Source organism: Chiloscyllium plagiosum, unplaced genomic scaffold (assembly GCF_037043375.1).
Source record: "Chiloscyllium plagiosum isolate Xiang-an unplaced genomic scaffold, Cpla_swu_hap1 HiC_scaffold_4, whole genome shotgun sequence".
Taxonomy (NCBI): Eukaryota; Metazoa; Chordata; class Chondrichthyes; order Orectolobiformes; family Hemiscylliidae; genus Chiloscyllium; species Chiloscyllium plagiosum.
Window position 1 is genome coordinate 88,813,100 of NW_028270142.1, and position 27,708 is coordinate 88,840,807.

Genomic DNA, 27,708 nt, shown 5'->3' on the forward strand with positions numbered 1-27,708 from the left:
AAGGAGCAAATCCTATAGTCAGGGCAGGCAGGAATGAGGGAGGACTGACAAATTAAACTGCATTTATTTCTGGACATGAGGCCAAACAGGGAAAGCAGATTAACTCAGGGCATGGTTAGGAACATGGGTCTGGGTTATCATAGCAATTACAGAAACGTGACTCAGGGATGGACAGGACTGGCAGCTTAATGTTCCAGGATACAAATGCGAGGGGAAAGATAGAAAGGGAGAGTGGTATTTTGATATGGTACAATACTACACTGTACTTAGGGAGGATATTCCTGAGAATACATCCAGGGAAGTTATTTGGGTGGAACTGAGAAATAAGAAAAGGATGATCACCTTATTGGGATTGTACTATAGAGCCCACTCCCCCTATCGCCCCCTACATGGAAGATACAGAATGAGGGGAAATAGATGGTGACATCTTGAATAATGTCCATATTAGAGGTGGTAGTGCTGGATGCCTTCAAAGATGTATCCTAGAATTCTGTAGGAAGCTAGGGAAATGATTACTTGGCCCCTTGCTGAGGTAATTGTATCATCAATAATCACAGGTGAGGTGCCGGAAGACTGGAGTTTGTCTAACGTGGTGCCTCTATGAGAAGGGTGGAAATGAAAAGCCGGGGAATTACAGACTGGTCAGCCTGACATCGGTTGTGGGCAAATTGTTGGAGGGAATCCTTAAGGATAGGATATACATGTATTTGGAAAGACAAGGATTGATTTGGGATAGTCAACAATGGCTTTGTGCATGGGTAATCATGTCTCACTAACTTGTTTGAGTTTTTTGAAATAGTAATGAAGAGGATTGACGAGGACAGAGCAGTGGATGTGATCTATATGGACTTCAGTACGGCGTTCGACAGGGTTCCTCATGGTAAACTGGCTAGCAAGATTAGATCATGTGGAATACAGGGAGAACTAGCCATTTGAATACAGAACTGGCTCAAAGGTAGAAGACAGAGGGTAGTGATGGAGGGTTGCTTTTCAGATTGGAGGCCTGTGACCACTACTTTTCGTCATTTATGAAAATGATTTAGATGTGAACATAGGAGGCATAGTGCTGCAATTTGGAAAGGCAAATCAGGGCAGAACTTACACACTTAATGGTAAGGTCCTGGGGAGTGTGCTGAACAAAGAGACCTTGGAATGTAGGTTCATAGTTCCTTGAAAGTGGAGTTGCATGCAGATTGGATAGTGAAGGCAGTGTCTGGTATGCTTGGGAGGTCCTGTTGCAGCTGTAGAAGACAATAGTTAGGGCACTTTTGGAATATTGTGTGCAGTTCTGGTCTCCCTCCTATAGAAAGGATGTTGTGAAACTTGAAAAGGTTCAGAGACGATTTACAAGGATGTTGCCAGGTTGGAGAGTTTGAGCTGCAAGGAGAAGCTGAATAAGCTGGGGCTATTTTCCCTGGAGCATCAGAGGTTGAGGAGTGATCTTATAGAGGTTTATAAACTCATGAGGGGCATAGATAGGGTAAATAGGATCCTTTCCTTGAGGTGGGGGAGTCCACAACTAGAGGGCATAAGCTTCAGGTGAGAAGGGAAAGGTTTCAAAGGGCCCTATAGGACAACCTTTTCACGCAGAGGGTGGTAGGTGTATCGAATGAGCTGTCCCAGAGGAAGTGGTGGAGACTAATACAATTACAGCATTTAAGAGGCATCTGTTTGGGTATACGAATAGGAACGGTTTGAAGGGATATGGGCCAAGTGCTAGCAAACAGGACTAGATTAATTTAGAATATCTGGTCGGCATGGATGAATTGGACCAAAGGGTCTGTTTCCGTGCTGTACACCTTTGTGACTCTGAAGTAAAATTGAATTTACTGAAGCTATACAAAGAGTTAGGATACCCTTATTACCACTAGAGGTCACTCCATGATCATTCTTGCCAGCACATTGGAACTGATTCGTGATTTATTTTCCCCCCTGTAATGCCGCAAAAAGGCAAGTTCACAAGCAATCACATTCTAAAAAAAAAGGTGCTAGAGGTGCTAAAGTACTTAACCCATACCATTTGAAGTGGTCACTCCTGGAGCTGTGCCAATAGCACTAAATAAATCAAATGCTAAACAACCTTACTCCATACAGCAAGTCAATAAACTAACATTGGAGCTCATTATCTCTCCACAGCTGTTAATGCCCATTAAAGGGATGGGAAGGTTAGCTTACTATTTACATATAAAATTTCATGGTTCAATTATATTCAATCAAAATAACATTTCAAATATATTAGCATTCCATGCACAGACATAACAACAAATTTCACAAAGGTTCACAGTACTGTTCTTTTAACAAAGAGTAAACTAGTTGCAGTTATATGTCAAGATTTACCTTGATGTTTCCGAGAACCACGATAAATCCCACGAAACATTGGATCTGTCAAATTTATTCCAATATCTGTTTAAAAAGTATTGAAGAAACTGAAGTGCTTAATAAGAAATAAAGACAATAAAACAAACTGCGGACAAGAGAAAGGATATACACAAAGGGAAAATCTGAGAAAGAATATACACAAAGGGAAAGCCTGAGAAAATCAGAAGTTAGTTTACATTCAGAACAATAGAAAAGCTATTGGGATTAAAAAAAAGTGAGAAGTGATATTTACGTCTGCACTATGAATAGTGCTATGAGATTCCTTAATGCATTTACAGTTACAGGTAGTTCTTCTATAACGCGCGTTTCATTAGCACAAATTGGCTCTAATGTGATTGATGAATTGTGGACATTGTTTGCATACGCAAACTTCCTGCTGAATGGGCATACCAGGTTTTCTATAGAGCGATTTCTATCGTGGTTTCCCATAGCACGATTTTCTATAGCATGAGGCTGCAGAGGAACACAACTGTCGCATTATAGCAGAACCACCTGTATAGTGCAGTAACAAATTTCCATGAATTGGCTATGCAGATCATGAACCATTATAGGAATGAACTCTTGCACTTGTCAAAACCAATATTTTCTGAAGTGTCCTTCACCTTGGAATGGGAAATCTTCAAATAATGAACCTGCAATATTAATAAACAGAGCTGGCTTCCGTTTTATGAGTATCATTTGTCCATATCTGTGTTTCATCTTTATATCTATATTTTATCTCATAACTTCCACATTTTTTACTTAAACTTCAAAAATATTGTACTAATCTTAAATCTTGTTTAAAGCTAAATTTTGGTGCTGCTAATTTTAAAATTGGAATTAAAATCAAATCAAAAAGGAACTTAAATAAGTTTTATTAATTCCCAGGAGAAAGTGAGGATTGCAGCTGCTGGAGATCAGAGTAGAGTGTGTGGTGCTGGAAAAGCACAGCAGGTCAGGCAGCATCTGAGATACAGGAGAATCAACATTTCAGGCATAAGTCTGATGAATTTAGATATCTAGTCAGCATGGATCAGTTGGATTGAAGAGTCAGTTTCTATGCTGTACATCTGTATGATTATGGTCGAGGGTAGAATGCTGGAAGAGCACAGCAGGTCAGAAGTAGCAGTATCCGAGGAGCAGAAGAATCGACATTTCCAGCAAGAGCCCTTCATCAGGAATGAGGCTTGTGAGCCAAGGGGGTGGAGAGATAAATGGGAGAGAGGAAGGCTGCTGAGTGCGATAGGCAGGTGGAGGTGGGGGTAATGGTGATAGGTTGGAGAGGAGGGTAGAGCAGATAGATGGGAAGCTGACAGTCACTAAACAGTCACAATTAGGCCAGTTCTTTATTCCAAATATGTACTGATTCAAATTCCACCATCTGCCACAGTGGAATTCAAATCTTTTCCTCCCGGGAATTAGCATGGGTGTCTGGATGAATAGTCTAGTGACATTACCACTACGCCACTATCTTCCAATAATCACCGATCAGATGACAGGACAAGTAGAAGGTCAGGAATCTGAATAGTAAGCTCTTTAACGGAGTCATACCTCACCTCTGCATTCCCTCATCAATCAAGGGACAAAGATGGAACAGACTGAACAGACTAAGTACTTGGGGTATTTACTACAGGAATGAAGAAGACACTTAGAAAAACTGCTCCCTACAATTTTCACTCTTACTTTATGTCCTGTAGTAGTATACGATAGATTATAATGAGATGGGCTCTCAAAGATGGGAGGAAGAGGACAATCTTTCCAACCAAGTAGGCATGGATGGATTTGAACAAGGAAACTAACAATAGGAGTGGTCTCTCTAGCCTCCAGGACAGTGGAAAGGGTGAACAACATTACATCATCTGCATCGAGCTGTATGCTAACTTTTCCAGTATGCTCTTGCATTGCACACCTCAAGACTTCAAATCTTTCTTCTCTCTCCAGGAACCTTCCATTTCCTTTTGAGCATCCAACACGTTACTTGACCTATTACTATCACAAACCTATGCCTCACTGTAACTTTCTATAAATGTTGTTCTTCACTTTGTAAAAACCAGAACAAGCATCAATATTTCTCTAATCAGAAAAAATAATGTTTGTAGCTCAGGTTGAGGTTTAGGGTATAGGTTTGCTCGCTGAGCTGTAGGTTTGATATCCAGACGTTTCATTACCTGGCTAGGTAACATCATCAGTGGCGACCTCCATGTGAAGCGAAGCTGTTGTCTCCTGCTTTCTATTTATATGTTTGTCCTGGATGTGGTTCCTGGGGTTTGTGGTGATGTCATTTCCTGTTCGTTTTCTGAGGAGTTGATAGATGGTATCTGGATCTACGTGTTTGTTTATGGTGTTGTGGTTGGAGTGCCAGGCCTCTAGGAATTCTCTGGCATGTCTTTGCTTAGCCTGTCCCAGGATAGATGTGTTGTCCCAGTCGAATTGGTGTTTTTTTTCCTCCATGTGTAGGGCTACGAGGGAGAGAGGGTCGTGTCTTTTTGTGGCTAGCTGGTGTTCATGTATCCTGGTGGCTAACTTTCTTCCTGCTTGTGGCAGTTTTTGCATGGAATTTTGTAGATGACGTTGGTTTTGTCCATCGGTTGTATTGGGTCTTTTAAGTTTGTTAGTTTTGTTTCAGAGTGTTGGTGGGTTTGTGTGCTACTAGGATTCCGAGGGTCTTAGTAGTCTGGCTGTCATTTCTGAAACTTCTTTGATGTATGGTAAAGTGGTTAGGATTTCTGGCTGTGTTTGGTCTGCTTGTCATGGTTTGTTCTTGAGGAATCTGCGGACTGTATTTTTTGAGTATCCGTTCTTCTTGAATACGTTGTGTAGGTGGTTCTCCTCTGTTTTCCAAAGTCCGTCTGTGCTGCAGTGTGAGGTGGTTCATTGGAATAGTGTTCTGATACAGCTTCGTTTGTGTGTGTTGGGATGGTTGCTGGTATAGTTAAGTATTTGGTCAGTGTTTGTCGGTTTTCTGTATACGCAGGTTTGTAGTTCTCTGTTGCCTGTTCTTTCAACTGTGACGTCCAGGAATGTGAGTTTGTTGTCGGTTTCTTCCTCCTTGGTGAACTTTATACCTGTGAGGGTGTTGTCGATGATGTTAAATGTCTCTTCTATTTTGTTTCGTTTTGTGATGACAAAGGTGTAATCTATGTAGCGGACCCATACAAATAGAAAGCAGGAGACAACAGCTTCGTTTCACTTGGAGGTTGCCACTGATGATGTTACCAAGCTAGGTAATGAAACGTCTGGATATCAAACCTGCAGCTCAGCGAGCAAACCTACACCCAAGAAAAAATAATCTTAACAAGATGAGACTTGGGGACATGATTGGTGGATGGTGAAAGAGGGCGTGGTTAGACCTTCGGTGATACTTTGCCTCCTTTGAGAAAGAGATCTTTGCTAGCACTTACTTGCAATGAGTGCCTGAGTCAACTGAGATATTTGTGGTTCCACCCTGTGAAGGGAACTGAAAACTCTGTGGATATGACACTCCGTTAGGTATCTCACCTCATTAAGTCTGACTCAGTCTCTACAGAATTTGCCCAGTAGAAGGGCATGAGACTGAGAAGGCAGTGAGTGACACCATTGACATTCTCTCTCTCACTGCACACCCCAGGTCATCTCCTCTGCACAGAAGCTCTTCAGCCACATTCTGAAGCAGACTCGTTACCACAGCCATATCTCCTTTCTCAGCACCTGCCTACGGAACCGACTGATCCCCCATGGACTCCAGATCACCTTCCGACCAACACAATTTGGACCCAACCAGGACTACCAGTACCTGCAACAAATCCGCAGCCTCCAGCAACGGACCTCCCTCCGGATCCTCCGCTCCACGCTTGCAGCCATGCGCCGGTACCTACATTCCCTGCAACTCGACCTACCCCAGCTCAGGACAACTCTCTCACAGACCTGTAAAGGACCTCTACTGTTCTTCATTTACAGAAGAATCCATAGACTGAACAAACAGTTCTTTCTAGCCATTTTGGAAATTAAAGGCAGTAAGTACCAAAAACTTTCATGCACTTACCCCCAAACTCCGGATTCCTCAACCGTTCCAGAAACTTCCATCGGCCTCCGAAACCAGTCCGGCGCCATTACACACGCGGCCGCTACAGCGCCCGCGGCAATAGCCGCAGACACCGCCGACGATGACGTCACTTCCGCCCCCACCGACCTCGCAACCTTCATGATCGCGACCCAAACAACCGCCTCCGGGATCGCCGCACAGACAACCTGCTCTGCGATCGTCATGAAGACAATCGCCAACAGATTGGCGACCTCCGCGGCTATGGGGAAGAACTCTGTCTCCGTGGTCGCCGCAGCTACTTCCGCCCCCAGTGACGTCAGCAACCTACAGTTGGACCACATCGCCGCATGTGTCTCCGCCCCCCCCCCGCGTTCCGTCACCACGCCTAACCCCGCCCCCCCGCCGCGTTCCGTCACCACGCCTAACCCCGCCCCCCCGCCGCGTTCCGTCACCACGTCTAACCCCGCCCCCCGTTACGTTCCGTCACCACGCCTAACCCCGCCCCCCCGCCGCGTTCCGTCACCACGCCTAACCCCGACCCCCGCTACGATCCGTCACCGCGCCTAACCCCGCCCCCGTTACGTTCCGTCACCGCGCCTAACCCCGCCCCCGTTACGTTCCGTCACCACGCCTAACTCCGCCCCCACGCCGCGTTCCGCCACCACGCCTAACTCCGCCCCCCCGCTACGATCCGTCACCGCGCCTAACCCCGCCCCCCCGTTACGTTCTGCCACCACGCCTAACTCCGCCCCCACGCCGCGTTCCGTCACCGCGCCTAACCCCGCCCCCCGGCCGAGTTCCGTCACCGCGCCTAACCCCGCCCCCCCGCCGGTGTCCATCACCATGTCCAACTCCGCCCCCACGCCGACCTCTGTCCCCACCCCCAGGCCTAACCCCGCCCCCACATCCAGCTCCAGCCCCACACCAGGTCCTAGCTCCCCGCCCTGCCGTGTGTTCACCATCCCTCCAGACTTGCCCCTCTCTGAGGATGAAAGATCAGTCCTCAGCAGAGGTCTCACCTTCGTTCCCACACGTTCTCGGGTCAATGAATTCAATACACGGAGTGACACCGAACAATTCTTCCGCCGCCTTCGCCTCCGTGCCTTCTTCTTCAATCAAGACTCTCGCCCACCCTCTGACGACCCCTTCTCCCACCTCCAACACACCCCGTCCACCTGGACACCCCGTGCTGGCCTCCTACCTGCCCTCGACCTCTTCATAGCAAACTGCCGCCGCGATATTAACCGCTACCTGAACTCCCCCACCCCTCCCACCCACTCCAACCTCTCACCCTCGGAACGCGCAGCCCTCCACTCCCTCCGTTCCAACCCCAACCTCACCATCAAACCAGCTGACAAGGGAGGCGCTGTAGTAGTTTGGCGCACTGACCTTTACACCGCTGAGGCCAAACGCCAGCTCGCAGATACCTCCTCCTACCGTCCCCTTGACCATGACCCCACCCCCCACCACCAAACCATCATCTCCCAGACCATCCATAACCTCATCACCTCAGGGGACCTCCCATCCACCGCCTCCAACCTCATAGTCCCACAACCCCGCACCGCCCGTTTCTACCTCCTGCCCAAAATCCACAAACCTGACTGCCCCGGCCGACCCATTGTCTCAGCCTGCTCCTGCCCAACCGAACTCATCTTGGCATACCTCGACACGGTCCTGTCCCCATTAGTCCAAGAACTCCCCACCTACGTTCGTGACACCACCCACGCCCTCCACCTCCTCCAGGATTTCCGCTTCCCCGGTCCCCAACGCCTCATCTTCACCATGGACATCCAGTCCCTGTACACCTCCATCCCCCATCACGAAGGACTCAAAGCACTCCGCTTCTTCCTTTCCCGCCGTACCACCCAGTACCCTTCCACCGACACCCTCCTTCGACTGACCGAACTGGTCCTCACCCTGAACAACTTTTCTTTCCAATCCTTCCACTTTCTCCAAACAAAAGGAGTAGCCATGGGCACCCGCATGGGCCCCAGCTATGCCTGCCTCTTCGTAGGGTATGTGGAACAATCCATCTTCCGCAACTACACTGGCCCCACCCCCCATCTTTTCCTTCGCTACATTGATGACTGTATCGGCGCTACCTCGTGCTCCCACGAGGAGGTTGAACAGTTCATCCACTACACTAACACCTTCCACCCCAACCTCAAATTCACCTGGACAGTCTCGGACTCCTCCCTCCCCTTCCTAGACCTTTCTGTTTCTATCTCAGGCGACCGAATCAACATGGACATCTACTACAAACCAACCGACTCCCACAGCTACCTGGACTACACCTCCTCCCATCCTGCCCCCTGTAAAAACGCCATCCCATTCTCCCAATTCCTTCGTCTCCGCCGCATCTGCTCCCAGGAGGACCAGTTCAAAATACGTACAACACAGATGGCCTCCTTCTTCAAGGACCGCAATTTCCCCCCCGACGTGGTCGACGGTGCCCTCCACCGCATCTCCTCCACTTCCCGCTCCTCCGCCCTTGAGCCCCGCCCCTCCAACCGCCACCAGGACAGAACCCCACTGGTCCTCATCTACCACTCCACCAATCTCCATGTACAGCGCATCATCCGCCGTCACTTCCGCCACCTCCAAACAGACCCCAGCACCAAGGATGTATTTCCCTCCCCTCCCCTATCAGCTTTCCGTAGAGACCACTCCCTCCGCGACTCCCTTGTCAGATCCACACCCCCCACCGACCCAACCTCCACTCCCGGCACCTTCCCTTGCAACCGCAGGAGGTGCAACACTTGCGCCCACACCTCCCCCCTCACTTCTCTCCAAGGCCCCAAAGGAAACTTCCATATCCGCCACAGATTCACCTGCACCTCCACTCACATCATCTACTGCATCCGCTGCAGCCGGTGTGGCCTCCTCTATATTGGGGAGACAGGCCGCCTACTTGCGGAGCGATTCAGAGAGCACCTCTGGGCCACCCGGACGAACCAACCCAACCAACCTGTAGCACAGCATTTCAACTCCCCCTCCCACTCCACCGAGGATATGCAGGTCATTGGACTCATCCACCACCAAACCACAACAATCCGACGGTCGGAGGAGGAGCGTCTTATCTTCCGACTGGGAACCCTCCAACCGCAGGGGATGAACTTGGACTTCGCCAGTTTCTTCATCCCCCCTCCCCCCACCTTGTCTCAGCCGAATCCCTCCAGCCCGGCACCGCCTTCCTGACCTGCAGTCTTCTTCTTGACCTCTCCGCCTCCATCCTACTCCGACCTATCACCCTCACCTTGACCTCTTTCCACCTATCACATTTCCAACGCCCCTCCTCCAAGTCCCTCCTCCCTACCTTTTATCTTCTCCTGCTGAACACTCTCTGCTCATTCCTGAAGAAGGGCCTGTGCCCGAAACGTTGAATCTCCTGTTCCCTGGATGCTGCGTGACCTGCTGTGCTGTTCCAGCAATAAAGTTTCAACACCATTGACATTGCCATCAGAGGGAGCAGTCATGTTGCTTGTGTTCTTGCTGATCAGTGCACAAGGTGCTCTCATTTAGGAAGCTGGGGTACTGGGGGGGGGGAAGAGTGGGAGAGAGAGCTGGGGGGCTGGGGGAGGAGAGCTGGGGGGGGTGGGGCTGGGGAGTGAGCTGGGGGAGGGGGAAGGGCTGGGGGGTGAGCTAGGGGAGGGGGGGTGAGCTGGGAGAGAGGGGGAAGAGCTGGGGGGGTGGGGCTGGAGGGTGGGGGGAGGGTGGGGGAAGGGCTGGGGGGGGGGGGTGGGGCTGGGTGTGGGGGAAGGGCTGGGGGGTTGGGGTTCGGGAGGGGGGGGGGGGGTGAGGGGAGAGCTGGGGGAGCCGGGACCACCGGAGAGTGGGTATAGGAGGCGGGGTGTGGGTGGGGGAGATGGGGTGTCCGGGGCGGGGAGCTGAGGGAGCAGCCCCTCTCTCGGCTCGGGGACGTTGGGGGGGGGGGGGGGGGGGGCGGCCAGCAGTCTGCTCCTCCCTCCGGTAAACACTCACCGATGAAGGTTAAGCCGCTCCCCATTCTCCGTACGGACGCCATCCGCTCCCGGAAGTGCTTCAGACCAGCTCTGACCTCTGACCCCGGGGGGGGGGTTGAACCTGCGGCCAGAAGTCACAGTCTTTCTCGCTTGTTCTGAACCCAGAGGCTCCTGCTTTTACTGTAAATTATCGATTAATTCTGCAAGTTTCCGATGTGGGTCAGTCTGAGTAATCCGATCACATTCAGGGTCAATCTGTTTGTACTTTTCCCTCAGGACACACTCACAAAGACAATGAGCCGGGATGGCAAATGCTTTTAATTACACCGTGACCTCGAGTAAACATCATCCAGACTTTCCCATGGACAGGCTTCATTCCAGCGGAGATGGAGTCGTGCCCGGGGACCCGAGGAGATGTCTGAAAATTTGGAGATTCCGAAGGATAACTCTATCCCTGGAACCCTCCGAAAAATCTCCTTTTTTTAAAAAATCAGAAAATGCCCAGGGTTCCCACACAATTGAGAAAAATGTTTGTTCGGGAAAGGTTACCCGAGCAGACCCTGTCGTTATAGCTCCCAGGAACCAAACCCCCTTTCACCTGCCCTAAAGGCCACACTCCCCCGCCCCCCCCCAACCACACCCGCTGACCCGAACCTCTTCATCCCATTGAAGCCCACGCTGCATTCACCTGCTTCAAACTCAAACCATTTTCAACCCCGAAGAGTCCGTTCCTCTTTCACCGTCTGCTGTTGACCCTCAGTTCACACGCCGCAGACCCAGTCATTCCTCTGCCCCAGCTCCGGACCAGATCGGCCTCCATCGTTCCACCAACCCCACCCACCACCATTTCCCAGAGTGCGAACTCTCACTAGAACTGACCCCTTCTTCCCCCAGTTACGGACCTTAACACCTTCCCCCAAACTGACAGAATTCTCTAGCACTCGTGCCAGACCTAATTTTTCTCCCTACCCCCTTATTTCTTTTTTTCTCTACTTTAGGAAGGTCTGTAATATATAACTTTTAACCTTATTTCATTTGTTTCATGCTAAACTATAATTACTGTAATGTTTAACCTTAAACTTTTTTTCTTTCTTTCTATGTGGTTCTTAAGTTTCTGTACTTAGGTACTTATGCCTAAGATAGTAGCTTGTGTGACGACACTATACACTTTTCTCTGTACTTGGGTACATGTGACAATAAAATCAAAATCATCACCCCATCATTTATCTGGCCACCTGACACCCTAACCAGCTGAGGCCCAATTTACTTGGAGCTCTGCACCCCTACTCTCCAGGCACCATAACTTCACACAATGCTATGCACTTAATTGTTTGAAAGTAGCTATTCTGATTCTGGATCTTTACATTTTACAGCAGTTGACTAAATTTTAGAGCAACTTTAAATTTTATAGCAGATGGAGAAACTAAGCAACTACTTGTTATCACAGAAGAAGATACAGAAGATCTCCCAGCAAAAAACTAAGCAACCAAGAAACTTGTGAAACTGAGGAACTGAAATAAATTTATCTTCAAAAAGAGATAATTCTTGAAAAATTAATTGGATTATATGTTGATAATATCCTGGACCAGATGAGCTGAATCCCAGAATTTTGAAGGAAATAGTTTTGGAGACAATGAATGTATTTGCAGTTATCTTTCAGAATTTTATAGATTCTGGGAAAGTTCCTGCAGACCCGAAAGTGGCAAATGTAAGCCTACTATTTAAATTGGAGAAAGAGGGAGAATAGAAAACTACAGATCTGTAATTTGATGTTATTAGAGAAAATATTATAAATTATTACAAAGAATATGATCATAAATCACTGGTCATTTAGAAAATAATGGTAAAATAATACAGCTAACAATAGATTTATGAAAATAAATCATATTTGACAAACGGATTGGAGTTTTTTTGAGTATATAGTTTCACCGTCTGCTGTTGACCCTCAGTTCACACGCTGCAGACCCAATCATTCCTTTGCCCCAGCTCCGGACCAGATCGGCCTCCATCGTTCCACCAACCCCACCCACCACCATTTCCCAGGATGCGAACTCTCACTAGAACTGAGGTAAAGGAGGTCCAGCCGATATGCTGTACAGGTATATTGGGATTATCAAAAAAGGTCTTTGATAAGATCCCACACAGGTGATGGAGTCTCTTTTCTTTGTGACCAAATGTGGAGTTGGGCCTAAAAACGCTTCCTCTCAGAACAAGTCATACATAATAATATGATTGCATTCTTCTCAGTTCATTGTATATGTATTGTCATTTGGGTAGCTTTTTATTGGAGATTTTTGTTTATTGGATTCAGGTTGCAACATCTGCTATGATACGATTTGAAAACATGTACTTGGAATGCTCGCGCAATAGTACTTTTCAGTTTCTGTTTCAATTCAGTGTGTTTGCTCAGTGTAGGAACACCTCAAAGTGATCTCAGGCCCTTACATTTTGTACTGAACATTCTTTGCGAGGACCTCCTATATGAGATGAATCAGGAGGAAGATAGTTAATTTATCATTTGGTTTGCTCACCCTCTACCCCCTACGGCCTCATTACATTTTCCTCCTATCACTATTGCTGACTTTCTCCTTTCCTCTGATGTCTGCTGTTCAATCTTGCCCTGTGAACATGGACTATTTCACTATCTCACTTTGTTATGAAGTTGAAGGCATGTACTGTACTGTTAAGAGAGACAGAAAGCTGACAAATACTTGTGATGTCACAAAGTGTGCTGGAACATTGAAAGGTATAACATTTTTGGCTATAATGTAGATACTGAGTTGTTTTCACAGCAGTTCAAATTCAACCAATCATTTTACATTATGCCCCAACATTCGAATTTTACTGTTTTGACAACATCGAATCAATGAGACAGTCCGATGTTTTGGGATATAAAAAGCAGGCATTTTCGACAGTTAGCCAGAGAAAGAGCACCACCTGCCATTGTCATACAGACTGCCTGCAAACCCAAGCCTGGTCTTATATCATGCCTTATTCAAGTCACCTGCTCTTTATCCCTCCCCAGCCCACTTAATTATCTGTTATGTTCCCCCATTCTTAATATGCAGATCTCACACTTCCCTGTCCCTCTTGTCCTTGTGATTCTTTGCTCTGTACTCAAGTTTTCTCCCTGCATTCCCCAAAGTTCTTCCAGTGCCCCCAACAATTATGATTTTTAAGTTCAATTCGCTACTGTTCTTTTCTACCTAACCCATTTTAATCTAAATGTTTTGAGCTGTGCCCCTCTTGCCTTCCCGCTTAGGTTTGTTGGCATCAGTCAGCGTAGCTGCCTCACTTGGGCAGATTGTTGATCTAGTCAGGCTTTATCCCTTACATTCTAAACGTTTGCACAACAAATGGTTTGGTTATGAAGGTGCCAGTTACTGAAGAAGTGTATACTCATTGGCACTTGGCAGAAGAAATCTCCCTCCCCTGCCAGGTACATGCCTCATACTTAGTTGGGTTTGTGAGTGCATATTCCCATTTTCACCTAACAAGATTGTAGCCATGAATTTAATTCCAGCAGGCTAGGGTGTTAATGAGCATTCAGGAAATGCTAATTAATGCACAAGAGGTACCAACCATCAAGATCAGAAAGACCAACCTGCCAAATACGTTCTGAAAACTTAGTAACAAAACTTTATCCTGCCATCTGGAAACTGAGTTTTTTTTCCTCTCCTGCCCGGTTAAGTTCCCATGTCAGTCCTTCTAAAAGCACGAGGTCATCCCAGACAATTCTGCCCAGGAGAGTAGTAAATATAACTAAAGTGTGTGGCATTGGGGGTAATATACTAATGTGGATTGAAAATTAGCTAACAGATGGAAAGCTGAGAATAGCAGTGAATGGGCCATTCTGAAGATTCCAGCCTATTATAATGAGGTATCACAGGGATCAGTGCGAGGCCATAGCTGTTCACCATTTATGTAAATGATTTAGATACAGGAACTAATTGTAAGGTTTTCTGATTTGCTAATGAACATAATTAGGTTGGATGTAAATGGCGAGGATTTTGCAAAGTGAGCTTGGGCAGGTTAGTGAATGGGCAAACACATGGCAGATGTGATAAAATGTGAATAAGCCTGAAGTTAATACTTTTGCTTGAAACAAAACAGGAATTAGAATATTTCATAAATGGTGAGAACTTGGGGAGTGTAAGTGACTAAAGGGATGAGAGTGTTCTTGTCCATGAGTCAATAAATGGCCGTTATTGCAAAGTGATTTGAATACAGGAGCCTTGTTAGGATTGCTTTGAAGTATTTTGAGCAGGTTTGGTCTACTTATTCTAAGGAAGGAGATACCTGTTGTGCAGGGAGTGCAAGAGGTTCACCAGATTATTTGCTCAGAGAGCGCAATTTTCTTATCTCAGAATTATTGCATTTCAGAAGGAGGCCCATCGTGTCTGCACCAGTCTAGTACCTATTCTGGATCTGTTATGTTGTGCCAATCTTTTGCCTTTTCCCCAAATCACTGCACACCATTACTATTCAAAAATAAAATCCAATGCCCTTTTGAATTCCTGAATTGAATCTGCCTCCACAATATTTACAGGCAGATTGAGGAAACATCTAACAGAAATCTGTGAAGAAGAACTACTTTCCCCTGACTTCCATATCGTTAATACCATTGTGGTTTCAGCTCTTCATGAAGGGTGATGGATCAGTTTGTGAGAACTATAGAAACATAATTTTCTGCCAACATGATGTGGAGGTGCTGGTGTTGAACTGGTGTGGACAAGGTCACGTGTCACATGATACCAGGTTCTAGTCTTACAGGTTTATTTGAAGCACTGCCCCTTCATCAAGTGAAGTGAGGAGAGGAGCCAGGCACAGATTTTATAATCAGAGAGATCAAAAGATCATACAAATGGTGTGAGTGGAGTATTGACAGGCTGAATAATAGGTCTCTGCAGGTGATCAACAGTATCAGACTGTGTGAGTAAAGTGTCAATAGCTGAATAACAAATGAAGGGATGACCTGTAATGTGATTAATTGAGGCTGAGAGATAATTACAAAAAAATAAAAATAAGGTGGTGCTGGAGACAAACCAAATGACTGGAATAACATGCTAGGTATAAGATTTGCATGCCAAGAGTCTAACCAAAATAACAAGTTATCCAAAACTCCACAAACTAATTAAGGTAGAGGGATCAAAACAAGTTATCAAGGTGATGATGTCAACACAGGACAGTCAGGAAGATTTTACAGAACAGTATGATGGGGTCACATGTAGTGCAACATGAACCCAAGATCATGGTTGAGGCCGTCTTTGTGGGTATGGAACTTGGCTGTCAGTTCCTGTTCAGTGATTCTGCGTTGTGTTTCTTGAAGGCCACCTTAGAGAATGCTTACCTGAAGATCAGAGACTGAATGTTCCCCAACTGGGAGGCAGCATTCCTGTCTGACGATTGTTGTACGGTGTCCATTCACCTGTTATCCTCACTTCTGCCCAGTCTCACCAATATACCATGCCTCAGGACATCCTTGCATGCAGCGTATGAGCTGCACAATGTCGGTGGAGTGGCATCAGTGTCTGCCATAACTGTAGTGCATGGTGTGGAGGTAGTATTCACGTTAATGATCTGGCGTGTCTTGCAGAGGTTGCCGTGGCAGGGTTGTGTGTTATCGTGGTCAATGTCCTGAAGGCTGAGTAGTTTGCTGCAAATGATAGTCTGTTTAAGGTTTGGCTGTTGTTTGAAGGCGAGAAGTAGAGGCGTAGGAATGATCTTGGTGAGATGTTCATCATCATCAATGACAAGTTGAAGGCTGTGAAGAATTTGATGTAGTTTCTTCACACCGGGGAAGTACTGGACAATGAAAGGTACTCTGTTGGCCGTGTCCTGTGTTTATCTTCTGAGGAGATCGTTGCAGTTTTTCGCTGTGGCATGTTGGAACTGGTGACCAATGATTTGAGCATCTTATCCTGTTATGAGGGCATCTACAGCACGGGGGGTACCTATTTCATTAAGAACAAGGAAATTAGTCACTTTGCCTTGGCTGAAAAAATAATAACCAGGTTTAAACATAGAACACAGAACAGATAATGGAGGGGGCTTTCCAATAAGAAGCAGGCCTATCTTGGTGACTACCCTGACCGGTAGTCCATGGCTCAGGAGACAAATCCTAATCAAACATGCTTTCTACCACCGTAATACTGTCTTTGACTAACAATGCCACACCTACCCTCTTTTACCACCTTCCCTAATCTTACTGAAACATCTAAACCCTGAAACTGCAGCAATCATTCCTGCCCCTGCTCTACCCATGTCTCCGAAATGGATACAACATCGAAGTCCCAGGTTCCAACCCATGCTGCAAGTTCACCCACCTTAACCTGGATGCTCCTGGCATTGAAGTAGACACATTTCAAACCAATTTCCTGCCTGCTGGTACAGTCCTGGAACCTTGAAACCTTATTCATGACCTTACTACTCTCAATCTCCTGTATACTGGAGCTACAATTTAGGTTCCCATCCCCCTGCTGAATTAGTTTAAATTCTCGCAGCATTAGCATATCTTCCCCCCCCCCCCCACCTCAGGATATTGGTACCCCTCTGGTTCAGGTCTAGACCCATCCCATTTATAGAGGTCCCACCTACCCCAGAATGAGCCCTGATTATCCAGGTATCTGAATCCCTCCCTCTTGCACCATCCCTGTAGCCACATGTTCAACTGCTCTCTCTCCCTATTCCTCGCCTTGTTGGCATGTGGCGCGGGTATCAAACCAGAGATGACAACTCTGTTTGTTCTAGCTCTAAGATTCCACCCAAGCTCCCTGAATTTCTGCCTTATATCCCCATCACTTTTCCTACCTATATCATTGGTGCCTATGTGGACCACGACTTAGGGCTGCTACTCCTCCCCTTAAGGATTCTGAAAATACGATCCGAGACATAACGAATCCTGGCACCTGGGAGGCAATACACAAGCGTGAGTGTCTCTTGTTCCCACAGAAATCCCGAGTCTCTCTCATTAGCACAAAACGTTGGCATATTGTAGTGTAAATTTGGTTCCCATTGTTGTTCCATGTAGCTGGATGAAGAGCTGGTTGTCGACAGTGAAGATGTTGTGGTTGAGGATGAAGTTGTAGGATGGCATCTGGAAATTGGCAGTTGTTAGTGTTGAGTTCTGAGGCTGTTGCAGCATTGCCGTCACAATGAGGGATGCTGGTGTCGAATGCTGAAACATCTGTTGTGACAAAGAATGTTCTTGGTTCGACCGGTGCCGAGTTTCTGTAAGAATTATATAATGTCGTGACAGAAGATGGGGGTTCCTTGTACAATGGGTTTCAAGATGCCCTCAACTTAGTGGAAAGGTTATTACACACTGTCCCATTTTCTGATAGGATGAGATGTCCAGCTGTGTTGGTTTTGTGTATTTTCGGAAGGTAGGAGAACTCTCCTATGAAGATGAGAGGACATAGAATACTATGAAGGTCTGGATCAAAGATCTTGATCAGTCCATTGAGTTGATGGGTGTGTTCTTTGGTCAGATTGGCAGGTCATTAGCTGTAGTGTTCCTGGTCGTTTAGTTGTCATTACACTTCTTTGAGGTAGGCCGTTCTCTTCTGTATGATGATGGCTCCTCCTTTGTCTGCTGGTTTGATTACAATGTTGCAATTGGTCTTGATGGTGTTGTGTGTGCTTGGGAGACCTTTTGTGTTACCTTGTGAGTGCAGCTGATGAACCTGGCATTAATACATCTCCTGACGGTTTGAGCATTCATGTCGAGCCTAGGGCCACGGCCTTCTGGAGAGCTCCAAGTTAGAACATAGAACATAGAACAATACAGCACAGAACAGGCCTTTCGGCCCACGATGTTGTGCCGAACATTTGTCCTAGCTTAAGCACCCATCCATGTACCTATCCAATTGCTGCTTAAAGGTCGCCAATGATTCTGACTCTGCCACTCCCACAGGCAGCGCATTCCATGCCCCCACCACTCTCTGGGTAAAGAACCTACCCCTGACATCCCCCCTATACCTTCCACCCTTCACCTTAAATTTATGTCCCCTTGTAACACTCTGTTGTACCCGGGGAAAAAGTTTGTGACTGTCTACTCTATCTATTCCTCTGATCATCTTATAAACCTATATCAAGTCACCCCTCATCCTTCACCGTTCCAATGAGAAAAGGCCTAGCACTCTCAACCTATCCTCGTACGACCTATTCTCCATTCCAGGCAACATCCTGGTAAATCTTCTCTGCACCCTCTCCAAAGCATCCACATCTTTCCTAAAGTGAGGCGACCAGAACTGCACACAGTACTCCAAATATGGCCTAACCAAGGTCCTGTACAGCTGCAACATCACTTCACGACTCTTGAATTCAATCCCTCTGCTAATGAATGCTAATACACCATAGGCCTTCTTACAAGCTCTATCCACCTGAGTGGCAACTTTCAAAGATCTATGAACATAGACCTCAAGATCCCTCTGCTCCTCCACCTTACTAAGAACCCTACCGTTAACCCTGTATTCCGCATTCTTATTTGTCCTACCAAAATGGACAACCTCACACTTGACAGGGTTGAACTCCATCTGCCACTCCTCAGCCCAGCTCTGCATCATATCTAAGTCCCTTTGCAGCCGACAACAGCCCTCCTCACTATCCACAACTCCACCAATCTTCGTATCATCTGCAAATTTACTGACCCACCCTTGGACTCCGTCTTCCAAGTCATTAATAAAAATTACAAACAGCAGAGGACCCAGAACTGATCCCGGCGGAACTCCACTTGTAACTGGGCTCCAGGCTGAATATTTACCATCTACCACCACTCTCTGACTTCGACCGGTTAACCAGTTTTCTATCCAACTGGCCAAATTTCCCTCTATCCCATGCCTCCTGACTTTCCGCATAAGCCTACCATGGGGAACCTTATCAAATGCCTTACTAAAATCCATGTATACTACATCTACTGCTCTACCCTCATCCACATGCTTAGTCACCTCCTCAAAGAATTCAATAAGACTTGTAAGGCAAGACCTACCCTTCACAAATCCGTGCTGGCTGTCCCTAATCAAGCAGTGTCTTTCCAGATACTCATAAATCCTATCCCTCAGTACCCTTTCCATTACTTTGCCTACCACCGAAGTAAGACTAACTGGCCTGTAATTCCCGGGGTTATCCCTATTCCCTTTTTTGAACAGGGGCACAACATTCGCCACTCTCCAGTCCCCTGCTACCACCCCCGTTGACAGTGAAGACGAAAAGATCATTGCCAACGGTTCTGCAATTTCCTCTCTTGCTTCCCACATAATCCTAGGATATATCCCGTCAGACCCGGGGGACTTGTCTATCCTCAAGTTGTTCAAAATGTCCAACACATCTTCCTTCCTAACAAGTATCTCTTCTAGCTAACCAGTCCGTTTCACACTCTCCTGTTTCTTCTTGACTGTTTCTTCTTTGGTTGCTGCACCACAGATCTCTGTTGACTGTTTCAGTTTTTTCATTGTGTCATTGGGCCTACTGTTGACATCTTGGGGTTTGTGGAAGAATTCCTGGAGGCTCATTCATCTGATGAATTCTTCTGTGTCTGCCACAAGACCAATGGTGGTGACATTTTGGTAGTGTGGCAGAAGTTGAGAAGTCAGCTGTGAACTTTGGTTGAAGGATGTGGTCAGACAAATTAAAAATGGACTTCCCCGTGATAGTACTGATTTCAACTGTGGTACAGGGAGGCTTGGTTATTGCTGATGGTGATGTCAAGTTTCTCCAGTTTCCTGTTCTTGGTTTGCATGTAGGTGATGTCGTTCCATTGTCATGCCTGCTTGGCAGTGTCTCCTAGCATGTTATTCCAGTCATTTGTTTTATCTCTAGATTTTTTTTGTAATTATCTCTCTGCCTTAATTATTCAGATTATAGGTCTTCCCTTCACTTGTTATTCAACTGCTGACACTTTATTTACACCGTCTGACACTCTTGATCATCTGCAGAGACCAATTATTCAACCTCGAGACTGTGGTGCTGGAAAAGCACAGCAGGTCAGGCAACATCTGAGGAGCAGGAGAATCGACGTTTTGGACATTAGCCCTTCTTCACTCCTGATGAAGGGCTTATGCCCAAAACGTCGATTCTCCTGCTCCTCGGATGCTGCCTGATCTGCTGTGCTTTTCCAGTACCACACTCTCAACTCTAATTTCAGCATTTGCAGTCCTCATTTTATCCTATTATTAAACCTGTCTACACTCCACACACACCATTCGTATGATCTTTTGATCTCTCTGATTATGAAGTCTGTGCATGTGTGCGCTCTCCACTTCATCTGATGAAAGGGCAGCATTCCAAGAGCTTGAGAGTTCAAATAAACCCTTTCATGTGACTTTTGACCATTTTGCCAGTAGCAGCAGCAGTGGGAGGAAGGACAGCAAGGACAAAGGGCATGCCAGGCAGGTAAATATAAAATTATATAAAGTTACCTCGTGAAATGGCAGAGCGTACACTGAGCAGGAACAGACATGGGACTATATTTGGGTGGTTGCATTACCCGAAACGCTACTTGGGTAGTATCTCCTCCTCCTCTTCCTCTAACCAAAAAAAAAGGTTCTGTGTGCCTGATTGGTAAGGTAACTAGTTTATTTCATTCTTTATTTTTCTACAGTCTCTTTGGGAAATTAGAATAATGGGAATGGCGGTTACGGCAGTTGAATGTTCCTCCTGCAGAACGTCGAACGTAAGGGTCACCACTAGTGTCCCTGCTGACTGCCTCTGTGGGAAGTGCACCCAACTCCAGTTCCTCGAAAATTGCATTACAGAACTGGAGCTGGAGCTGGATGAACTTTGTATCATACAGGAGGTGGAGGGGTTTATTGAGAGGAGTCCCAGGGAGGTAGTCACACCTCAGGTCAGAGAAAAAGGCGGATGGGTTACTGTCAGGGGATGGAAAGGGAACTGGCAGGCAGTGCAGGTCTCCATTTTGCTAGTGCAGTTCCCTTCAATAAGAAGTATACCATTTTGGATACTGTTGGGGGGGATGACTTACCAGGGGTAAGCCAAAGGGTACAGATCTCTGGCACAGAGTCTGCCCATGTTGCTCAGAAGGGAAGTGGGAGAGGAGTAGTGCATTAGTCACTGGGGATTCCATAGTTAGTGGGACAGATAGGAGGTTCTGTGGGAATGAGAGAGAGACTCATGGTGTGTTGCCTCCCAGGTGCCAGGGTCTGTGATGTCTCAGATTGTGTTTTCAGCATCCTTGAAGGGAAGGAGGAGCAGCCCCAAGTTGTGGTCCACATAGATACTAACGACATTGACAGGAAAAGGGATGGGGATTTAGGGCAGAAATTCAGGGAGCTAGGGTGGAAGCTTAGAGCTAGAACAAACAGAGTTGTTATCTCTGGTTTGTTGCCTGTGCCACGTGCCAGTGAAGTGAGGAATAGGGAGAGAGAGGAATTGAACATGTGGCGACAGGGATGATGCAGGAAGGAGGGTTTTGGATACCTGGATAATTGGGGCTCATTCTGGGGTAGGTGAGACCTCTACAAACAGGATGGTCATCACCTGAACCAGAAGGGTACCAATATCTTGGAGGTGGGGAGTTTCCTAATGCTACTCGGGAGGGTTTAAACTAATTCAGCAGGGGGTTGGGGCCTAAATTGTAGTTTCAATGTCCAGGAGGTTGAGAGTAGTGAGGTCAGAAATATGGTCTCGAGTTGACTGGCAAGCAGGAAGGTGGTTTGAAGTGTGTCTACTTCAATGCCAGGAGCACCCGGAATAAGGTGATAATGTTGCAGCATGAGTTAGTACCTGGGATTTCAATGTTGTGGCCATTTTGGAGACATGGACAGAGCAGGGACAGGAATGGTTGTTGCAGGTTCTGGGATTTAGATGTTTCAGTAAGAACAGAGAAGATGCTAAAAGAGGGGGAGGTGTGGCATTGTTAATCAAGGACTGTTTTACGGTAGCAAGGAGGACTCGTCAACTGAGGTAGTATGGGCTGAGGTTCGAAACAGGAAAGGAGAGGTCACCCTGTTGGGAGTTTTCTGTAGGCCTCCAAATAGTTCCAGTGATGTAGAGGAAAGGATAGCAAAGATAGGGCAATACGGTGACTGAGTGGTTAGCACTGCTGTCTCACATCGCCAGGGACCCGGGTTTGATTCCCGCCTCGAACAACTGTCTGTGTGGAGTTTGTACATTCTCCTCGTGTCTGCGTGGGTTTCCTCCCACAATCCAGAGATGTGCTGGTCAGGTGAATTGGGCATGCTAAATTGCCCATAGCATTCCATTAGTTAGGGGTAATTGTAGGGGAATGGGTCTGGGTGGGTTACTCTTCGGGGGGTCTGTGTGGACTTGTTGGGTCAAAAGGCCCGTTTCCATACTGTAGGGAATCTAATCTAATCTATAATTCCGGATAAGGTAGTTGTTTTGGGGCTCTAACTTTCCAAATATTGACTGGAAATACTACAGTTCGAGTACTTTAGATGGATCCGTTTTTGTCTACTATGTGCAAGGTGGTTTCCTGACACAGTATGTAGACAGACAATCAAGGGACAAGGCCACATTGGCTTTGGTACTGGGTAATGAACCTGGCCAGGTATTAGATTTGGAGGAAGGGGAGCACTTTGGTGATAGTGACCACAATTTGGTTATGTTTACTTTAGTGATGGAAAGGGGTAGGTATATACTGCAGGACAAGAGTTATAGTTGGGGGAAAGGCAGTTATGATGTGATTAGGCAAGATTTAGGATGCATAGGATGGGGAAGGAAACTGCAGGGGATGGGCACAATTGAAATGTGGAGCTGATTCAAGGAACAGCTACTGCATGTCCTTAATAAATGTGTGCCTGTCAGGCAGGGAGAAAGTGGTCAAGTGAGGGAGCTGTGACTTACTGAAGTTTAATCTCTTGTCAAGAGGAAGCAGAAGGCAAATGTTACGATGAGTCATGAAGGCTCAGTTAGGGCTTTTGAGAGTTACAAGTTAGCCAGGAAACACCTAAAGAGAGAGCTGAGAAGGGCCAGGAGGGGACATGAGAAATCATTGGCAGGTAGGATCAAGGAAAACCCTAAGGCTTTCTATAGGTATATCAGGAATAAAAGAATGACTAGAGAATGATTAGGGCCAAAGTCAACGAGGTAAAAACAATGACTGCAGATGCTGGAAACCAGATTCTGGATTAGTGGTGCTGGAAGAGCACAGCAGTTCAGGCAGCTCCTTGGATGCTGCTTGAACTGCTGTGCTCTTCCAGCACCACTAATCCAGAAAATGATTATGGCCAATCAAGGACAGTAGTGGAAAGTTGTGCTATGAGTCTGAGTAGATAGGGGAAGCACTAAATGGTTTTGTTTTTGTCAGTATTCACACTGGAAAAAGACAATGTTATCAAGGAGAATACTGAGATACAGGCTCTTAGACTAGACGGGATTGATGTTTGCAAAGAGGAGTTGTTAGCAATTCTGGAAAGTGTGGAAATAGATAAGATGCCTGGGCCAGATGGGATTTATTCTAGGATTCTCTGGGAAGCCTAGGAGGAGATTGCAGAGCCTTTGGCTTTGATCTTTATGTTGTCATTGTCATCAGGAATAGTGCCAGAAGACTGGGGGATAGTAAATGTTGTCCCCTTGTTCAAGAAGGGGAGTAGACAATCCTGCTAATTGTAGACCAGTGAGCCTTACTTTGGTTGTGGCTAAAGTGTTGGAAAAGGTTATAAGAGATAGGATTTAAAATTATCTAGAGAGAAACAAGTTGATTAGGGATAGTCAACATGGTTTTGTGAAGGGTAGGTCATGCCTCACAAACCTTATTGAGTTCTTTGAGATGATCTCTAAACAGGTGGATGAGGGTAAAGCCATTGATGTGGTGTATATGAATTTCAGTAAGGCCTTTGATAAATTTCCCCATGATAGGCTATTGCACAAAATACGGAGGCATGGGACTGAGGGTGGTAGTGTTGGGCGGGGGGGGGGGGTGTGGGGGGGCGGTGTTGGACAGGGCGAGCAGCGGTGAGTGGTGTTCGAGGGAGGGGCGGGTGGCGTTGGGAGGGCAGGCGGGGTGCAGTGTTGGACAGGGCGGGCAGATGGTGGGTGCGTTGGGTTGGGGGCAGGCGGGGGCGGTTGCAGGGTAGTGTTGCACAGGGTTGGGGCGGGCAGGAGGCAGGTGAGGTTGGGGCGTGGGTGGAGATAGTTTTGGACCGGGTTGGGGGGGTTTGGGGGGGGGGGGGCGGTGTTGGACGGGAGCTGGGCGGGTGCTTGCGCATGTTGGTCTCCTGAACACGGAGCAGATTTTAAAAACTCTGAGCCCCAGAGGAAAGGCAGTTAATTGATTAACCAAATAATCGATTATGCAAACGAAATACTGCCTGCCCATCTCGTTCAGATAATCAAGGTTCCTCTGTATATAGATTCCTGAAAGTTGTCACCCAGTTAAGAAGGTGTACAGTGGGTTCGCTTGTATTAGTTGAGCGATCGAGTTTCGGAGCCATGAGGTCTTGCTGCAGCTGTATAAATTTCTGGTGTGGCCGCACTTGGAATATTGCGTACAGTTCTAGTCACTGCATTATAGGAAGGGTGTGAAAGCTTTGGAAATGGTTCAGAGGAGATTTACTAGGATGTTGCATGGTATTGAGGGAAGATGTTATTAGGAGAGACTGAGGGACTTGAGGCTGTTTTCATTAGAAAGAAAAAGTTTGAGAGGTGATTTAATTGAGACATACAAGATAATCAAAGTGTTAGATAGGGTGGACAGTGAGAGCCTTTTTCCTCAGATGGTGATGATGAGCACAAGGGGACATAGCTTTAACTTGAGGGGTGATAAATTTAAGAGAGCTGTCAGAGGTAGTTTCTTTACTCAGAGTAGTAGGGGTGTGAACGTCACTGCCAGCAACCAGAGTCAACTCGCCAACTTTAAGGGCATTGAAATGCTCTTTGGATAAACATATGGTTGAAAATGGAATAGTGTTGGAAAGATGGACTTCAGATTGGTTCTACAGCTTGGCGCAACATCGAGGGCCGAATGGCCTGCACTGCGCTGTTATGTTCTATGTTCTTCCAACATGAGGAAGATTCTAAAGAACATTTTTGAACTGCCTCCTACCTGTCAGGGAAGATGTACTTCCAGAAACGCATTGCAGTTTGTGGGCCATTCAGGGGAATCAGTGTCTTTGTCACTTGACAAATTCAAAACAAATGTGTGGCATAATGCAAAGAGTTCGACCTTGTTTTTATTAGTCGGTCAAAGACATTTAACTCCATCAAACACTAATCCATTTGTAAAGTCCTACAGATATTTGGATATTCAGTGAAATTTGTTACTATCCTGCAACTCTTGTATGATGGATTGATGACCTTTGCAGTGGATTTCAGTCATAGTCCTTTCATATCCAGATTGTCATCAAGCAAAGTGACTCAAACATTGTGCCAACTCCTCACTGTCTATTTCAGCCTGATTTGGGAATTCATTTGTGATAAACAAGGGGATCACTTCTTTTTTGCCATTTCTATAAATGATTTGGATGTGAATATGAGAGGAATGGTTAGTAAGTTTGCTGATGACACCAAAATGGGTGGTGTAGTAGACAGTGAAGAAGGCTATCACAGAGTACCACAGGACTTTGATCAGATGGACCAAGGAATGGCGATGGAGTTTAATCTAGATAAATGTGAGGTGTAGCATTTCAGTAAGGCAAGCCAGTACAGGACCTATGCAATTAATAGTCGGGCCCTTGGAAGTGTTGCTGAGCAAAGAGATCTAAGGATATAGGTTCGTAGTTCCTTGAAGATGGAGTCACAGTTAGGCAGGGTAGTGAAGAAGGCGTTTGGTACATGTGCCTTTATTGAGTAAATGCATTGAGTATAGGAGTTGGAAGGTCATGTTGTGGCTGTATAGGACATTAGTTAAGTCACTTTTGGAACCTAGTGTTCAATTCTTCCATAGGAAAGATGTTGTCAAACTTGAAAGGGTGCAGAGAGTATTTACGGAAAATATTTGTCAGATTTGGAGTGTTTGAGCTATAGGGAGAGGCTTTAATAGTATGGGCTATTTTCCTTGGAGTGTCGGAGATTGAGGGATGACCTGATAAAGGTTTATAAAATCACTAAGGGCATGGATAGGGTGAATAGCCAAGGTTCTTTCCCAGGTTGGGGAGTCCAGAGGTCAGAGATTTAAGGTGAGAGGGGAAAGATATAAAAAGGACCTAAGGGGCAACACTTTTACACAGAGGGTGGTGTGTGTATGGAATGCGCTGCCAGATGAGGTGATGGAGACTGGTACAATTACAACATTCAAAGGCATTTGGATGAGATCATGATTAGGGATGATTTAAAGGGATATGGAGCAAATAGACAATTGGTGCAGGAGTAGGCCATTCTGCCCTTTGAGCCAGCACCACCATTCATTATGATCATGGCTGATCATCCTCAATCAGTATCTTGTTCCTGCCTTATCCCCATAACCCTTGATTCCACTATCCTTAAGAGCTCTATCCAACTCTTTCTTGAAAGTATCCAGAGACTTGGCCTCCACAGCCTTCTGGGGCAGAGCATTCCATACACTCACCACTCTCTGGATGGGAAGTTTCTCCTCAATTCTGTTCTAAGTGGCCTACCCCTTATTTTTAAACTGTGTTCTTGGGATTCAGGACTCACCCATCAGCGGAAAGTGCTGGCAAATGGGACTAGATTAATTTAGGATATCTGGTCAGTGTAGATGTGTTGGACTGAAGGATCTGTTTCTGTGCTGTACACAGTGTGGCTCATGCAGCAAGTATCATTCTGACCACTTGCAACCTCTTAAACTCCACATGAAAAATAGTTTGTCTCTCACTCGATAACAATGAGACCAATATCTTTCATTGGTTCTCCCCAAGTTAACAATCTAAATCTTAGTTTTGTTTTTAATAGAACACTTTTCATAGAGAGAAAACCAAAAAAAATAAAAATATAATGATCATCCTTCACTTAATCATTTTATGGAGTCTTGTGGTGCAGTGGTAGTATTCCTCCATCTGAGCCAGAAGGTCTGTGCTCAAATCCCAATTGCTGCAGGGGTATGTAATAACATCTCTGAACAAGTTGATTGGAAAATGTCTACACCTCTGCTGAGCTAGAAGTTTATAGTGATGAAGGTTGTGAACCCCGAAAAGTAAAATGTTCTGTTTCACTGGCTTATCCTAGTGCTCAGAGGCAGTGGGAATTCAAGGGTTAACGGTCCCCTATTGGAATGATTCTCTATGTATTCGACTGTAGGCCTGTCCAGTGGCAGGCAGAGACCAGAGCTCACAGCAGGGGTCTGGCTGCCCCGAACCACCAAATCCGTCTGGAGCCATACGTCTGTATTTCGCTCCCAGCCTTGAACGAAGATGCTCGCTTTTTGAATATGACTGTCATCCCTAATCAGACATCCCATTAATCATCTCCTGTTTCCATTCATATACTTGT

At 46.3% G+C, this 27,708-nt stretch overlaps 1 protein-coding gene across 4 annotated transcripts in view; it reads right to left on the bottom strand.

Annotated features, from left to right (window-relative positions):
* tatdn1 (TatD DNase domain containing 1) overlaps positions 1-10,418 on the bottom strand; it is a 63,244-nt gene extending 52,826 nt beyond the window's left edge. For 2 of the 4 annotated variants that reach the window (XM_087986466.1, XM_087986464.1), the window contains exons 1-2: positions 10,361-10,418; positions 2,338-2,403 (exon numbers count right to left, since the gene is read on the bottom strand). In XM_087986466.1, the coding sequence (XP_087842592.1) occupies positions 2,338-2,403; positions 10,361-10,403 (109 nt within the window). In that variant the 5' untranslated portion in view covers positions 10,404-10,418. Of the gene's footprint in view, positions 1-2,337; positions 2,404-9,695; positions 9,908-10,360 lie in introns of those variants that run through there. The other 2 variants (XM_087986465.1, XM_087986467.1) reach the window with 2 other exon arrangements.
* Positions 10,419-27,708: the final 17,290 nt, after the last annotated feature.